The sequence below is a fragment of the Lipotes vexillifer genome, unplaced genomic scaffold (genome assembly GCF_000442215.2).
Source record: "Lipotes vexillifer unplaced genomic scaffold, Lipotes_vexillifer_v1.1 scaffold1980, whole genome shotgun sequence".
Taxonomy (NCBI): domain Eukaryota; kingdom Metazoa; phylum Chordata; class Mammalia; order Artiodactyla; family Lipotidae; genus Lipotes; species Lipotes vexillifer.
Genome location: NW_006797999.1, coordinates 1088466 through 1092355, shown reverse-complemented (window position 1 = coordinate 1092355; position 3890 = coordinate 1088466). Strand labels below are relative to the sequence as shown.

The following is a 3890-nucleotide window of genomic DNA, read 5'->3' as shown; positions in this document are numbered from 1 at the left end:
TTTTTGCGGTACGTGGGCCTCTCACTGTTGTGGCCTCTCCCGTTGCGGAGCACAGGCTCCGGACGCGCAGGCTCAGCGGCCACGGCTCATGGGCCCAGCCGCTCCACGGCACGTGGGATCTTCCCGGACCGGGGCACGAACCCCCGTCCCCTGCAACGGCAGGCGGACTCTCAACCACTGTGCCACCAGGGAAGCCCAACCCTGGGTTAATTTAAATGAATTTAAATGCTGAATTTCTGAAATAGGTATAATTATAGCAACACATCACACAGAGCAATTTTTTAATGTTATATATTTAGGTTCTTTTTTAAGACTTTATATTTCTAGGGCAGTGTTAGGTTCACAGCAAAATTGAGAGGAAGGTACAGAAAATTCTCATTTCTTTTTAGCTGAACAATATCCCAGTGTTTAGAGCAACTTTTTAAAGAATAACTGGGGATTTCCAAACATGTGTCTAAAGTTTAGAGCATCCGACACCGAGAACAGTCTCTGTCCCATACTAGGTTATTCAGTAAATATTTGTTGAATGGATGAATGGACGATTTAGGTAAATCAAATATCAACATTTTCAAAAATATCTAAAAGTATCCAATGTAATCTGGTGAAAAAATAAACTTTTCTGTGAGTTTTATCAGCTGGAAGACAGGGCAGTGGGAAATGGCAGGAAAAGTACATACATACGGGTCCTCAGACCCTGTGACCCCAATGTGTTCTTCTAGGAGAAGCAAACACGTTTCCTTGTTCATTTTGCTTTCATCTCTAGCAAACCTCTGAAATGTGTGATGCTTTTGGTTGATAGCATTTCCTCATGACTCTTTTATTCTCTGTTCTCTGCCCCCCTTTAATTTTCAGGGCAGCTGCTTTTGCAGAGAAAAGTAAGTACATGTTAGATTATAACGAGCACAAAATATTATTTTGGGTGGGGCAGAGGGTCTATACTTAAGAGTGTTCATTTTGTGCATTAAATAATAGACAGCAAACCCTGTCGCCCGCTTGGAAACCCTCAGGACTGTCCACAGCCCCTGCTGCTTTCACCTGCTCGTCCCCAGCTTCCCCACAGCCCGCCTTCCAGCTCCGCCACCCGCTCCCCACCCCCCGGCCTCCTTTCTGCCTTCACCTTCCACCACCTGTTCTGTGTCCTTTCATGAGCTGGTCAGTCAGGAGCGGCCGCTGGAGGAGGCTTAGGACAGGCCCAGGAAGGACGGTTTGTTGGGCTCTCGGGTCCTAGAGGCAGGGCCACGCCGAGCACGTGGGGGGATGGCCAGGGGGTCAGGGGGCGGAGGACAGGACGGAGGGAAGACTGAGGCCATGGCCTTGACTGGGGTTTCCAGGGGAAAGGCAGGCGGGGTGGGGTGAGCACATAGGATTGGCTGCTTTTAGTGATTTTGCTGGGCTTTGGGCGACAGGGCTGCCCCGAGCCGCCGGGCACCCGGCCCGGGTGTTTCGGGCAGAGGAGGGTCACCTCCCCGGGGGCGGGGCAGGCGGAGGAGGCTGGGCCTGGCCGGGCTGTTGACATAGGTCACAGGCGGGCTCCTGGCTGGGCCCTTGGCTGGCAGGGGGTTGTCTCTGCCCAGCCAGGCGGGACTTAGGATGTCAGAGCATCACAGTAGACAGAAAATGAAAATATACCTGCAATACATCCCCCTGCAAAATGCCCTCTCCAGAGGCCAGGCCCCCAGTTCCCGACTAAATTATAGAAGGATGGGGTCTGCCCTGTGTTGAGCCCCTGGTGAGACTTTCCTCCTCACGCCCGGCTCACGGCTGCGTTTCCTCTCGACCGTTTCACGACCCCCGTGCTCGGAGTCACTTACCCCCTGCTCCCACCCTGCCCCTTAGCACGGGTCCCCCCTGCGGTGTGCCTTGCCCTGTGTCCTCTCCCAGGCTAGCGCTCCCCTCCCTGTTGTGCCCCTCGGTGCTCAGCCCAGGGCCCGACCCCCAGGATCGTCCCCGTGGACGGTTTTCTCAGCAGAGTTGCTTTGCTCTTGCAGATCGCGGCAAGGTGCTCGGCGGCTTACCCGACGTGGTGACCATAATGGAGGGAAAGGTGAGGGCAGGCAACGGGGTGCCCAGGGAGGGTGGCCGAAGCGGGGGGTCCCCACGGCAGGCGCAGTGCCAGCAGCCGGTGTGGAGGGGGGCATCCTGGGTCCTGCTGGGCCCAGGCTGCCTCTGGGAAACTTGTGTCCTCAAAGGAGGGAATAGTCTAACCCTCCGAATGCACACAGAAGACCTTTCCCACGATGGGGAGACACATTACATGGTGTGTTGTTTCCAGCCCCGGTGTCCACCTGGCTCTGATGCCACGGGTCCCCGGGGCTGGTCGAGGGCGTGAATGAAGGGGCAGGCGGGCCCCACCCACACCCTCGCCCATGTGACCCACCCGCCTCGTGTGAAGGTGGGAGCCGCCTTGTCAAGTGTGAAATAAAAAGAGCAATCTCTGCTCCAGTTGTCAAGGACATTTTGGGGTGTATAAGGGAAACCATTTATTGGAGTTATCATCGGTCACCTGTCACTGGAATTACTGATATCTAATTGGTACTTCTCTGGGTGCTTGAGTGATTCCATCTCAGTGTCACGGGGACATAGCTACTTGAGAGAATTTTTATTAGGCCAAAACACGAAAATGTAGAGCCCTTTTCTTTAGCAGCTGAGGGAAACCTGGTGAGCTGTACCTGCAGGTCATGGATTGAGGATTAGCAGTAGTTTTACTTTATCCTGGACCGAAAGCATATGCTTTGCTAAGTGTCCACAATGCAGTTTATCATAAGACAACGCAGTCTCTGGATTTGCCAGAAGAACTGGTAAAGGGAACCCATGAGTCTGAATATAAAGGAAATTTAGAACCAGGCTAAAAATATCTACTGGAAAACCCAGAGCTTGATTACCTTCAAATTCTTTAATCAACTTACGCATGGATTAGATCTGGGAATAAATAGAAAAGATTACCTTTGAGTTTTCTCTCCAGCTGCCCCAGGAAGCTGTGAACTTCCTGCTCTTTTTGGATCCCTGGTGTCTAGTGTGGTGCCTACATACGTAAAGAGTGTGTTGACTAAATAAATGTCCTGAAGGGCAGATCAATAGCTGAGTGGGTGGAGGGCCCAGGCTGCTCGGAGGCCGCCAGGCTTTTCTTTCTCTAACTCTCCCCTCTCTGCCCACCCTCCCCGCAAGACCTTGAACCTGACCTGCACGGTGTTCGGGAACCCGGACCCGGACGTGACGTGGTTCAAGAACGACAGGGACATCAAGCTGAGCGACCACTTCTTGGTCAAGGTGGAGCAGGCCAAGTATGTCAGCATGACCATCAAGGGCGTGACCTCCGAGGACTCGGGCAAGTACAGCATCCATGTCAAGAACAAGTACGGGGGCGAGAAGATCGACGTGACGGTCAGCGTATACAAGCACGGCGAGAAGATCCCCGACGTGGTGCTGCCCCAGCAGGCCAAGCCCAAGCTCATCCCCGCATCCACGTCCTCGCCCACCCAGTGAGGGGCGGCCCAGGAGCCAGACGGCGCGGGTGCTTGTTCCCAGCAGGTGACAAGGGCCCGCGGCGTCCAGCGTGGCTCGATGGTCAATCGTGCGTTACGGTTTTAGTCTTCATTTTTGGTGATTAGGGGTTTCTGTCCTTCTAAGCTGAAATGCGGATGTTTTCTGGGAGGCTGCACCGCTGTGTCTGCAGGCGCTGGACGGGGTGGGTTGGAGGTGAGCTGCCGTTGCGCTGGGGTCGTGCCCTCTAGTGCCCTCAGGCCTAGGGGCTCTGAAATGCTGGTGGGACAACGTGTGTGCCTCCGTACTCTCAGCTCTCTCTTGCTTCAGGTGAATAAAACTTTAAAAGGCAACTTGCGGTGTCTCTCCTGTACCATCACGTCCCCAGCACATCTGCCTGCTCCCCTCTG

At 54.1% G+C, this 3890-nt stretch overlaps 1 protein-coding gene across 1 annotated transcript in view; it reads left to right on the top strand.

The window, feature by feature from the left end:
* Positions 1-3483, top strand: part of MYOM2 (myomesin 2) — a 77089-nt gene extending 73606 nt beyond the window's left edge. Inside the window, exons 34-36 of the mRNA XM_007470028.1 lie at positions 853-875; positions 1989-2044; positions 3166-3483. Coding sequence (XP_007470090.1) covers positions 853-875; positions 1989-2044; positions 3166-3483 — 397 coding nt within the window. The remainder of the gene's footprint in view (positions 1-852; positions 876-1988; positions 2045-3165) is intronic.
* Positions 3484-3890: the final 407 nt, after the last annotated feature.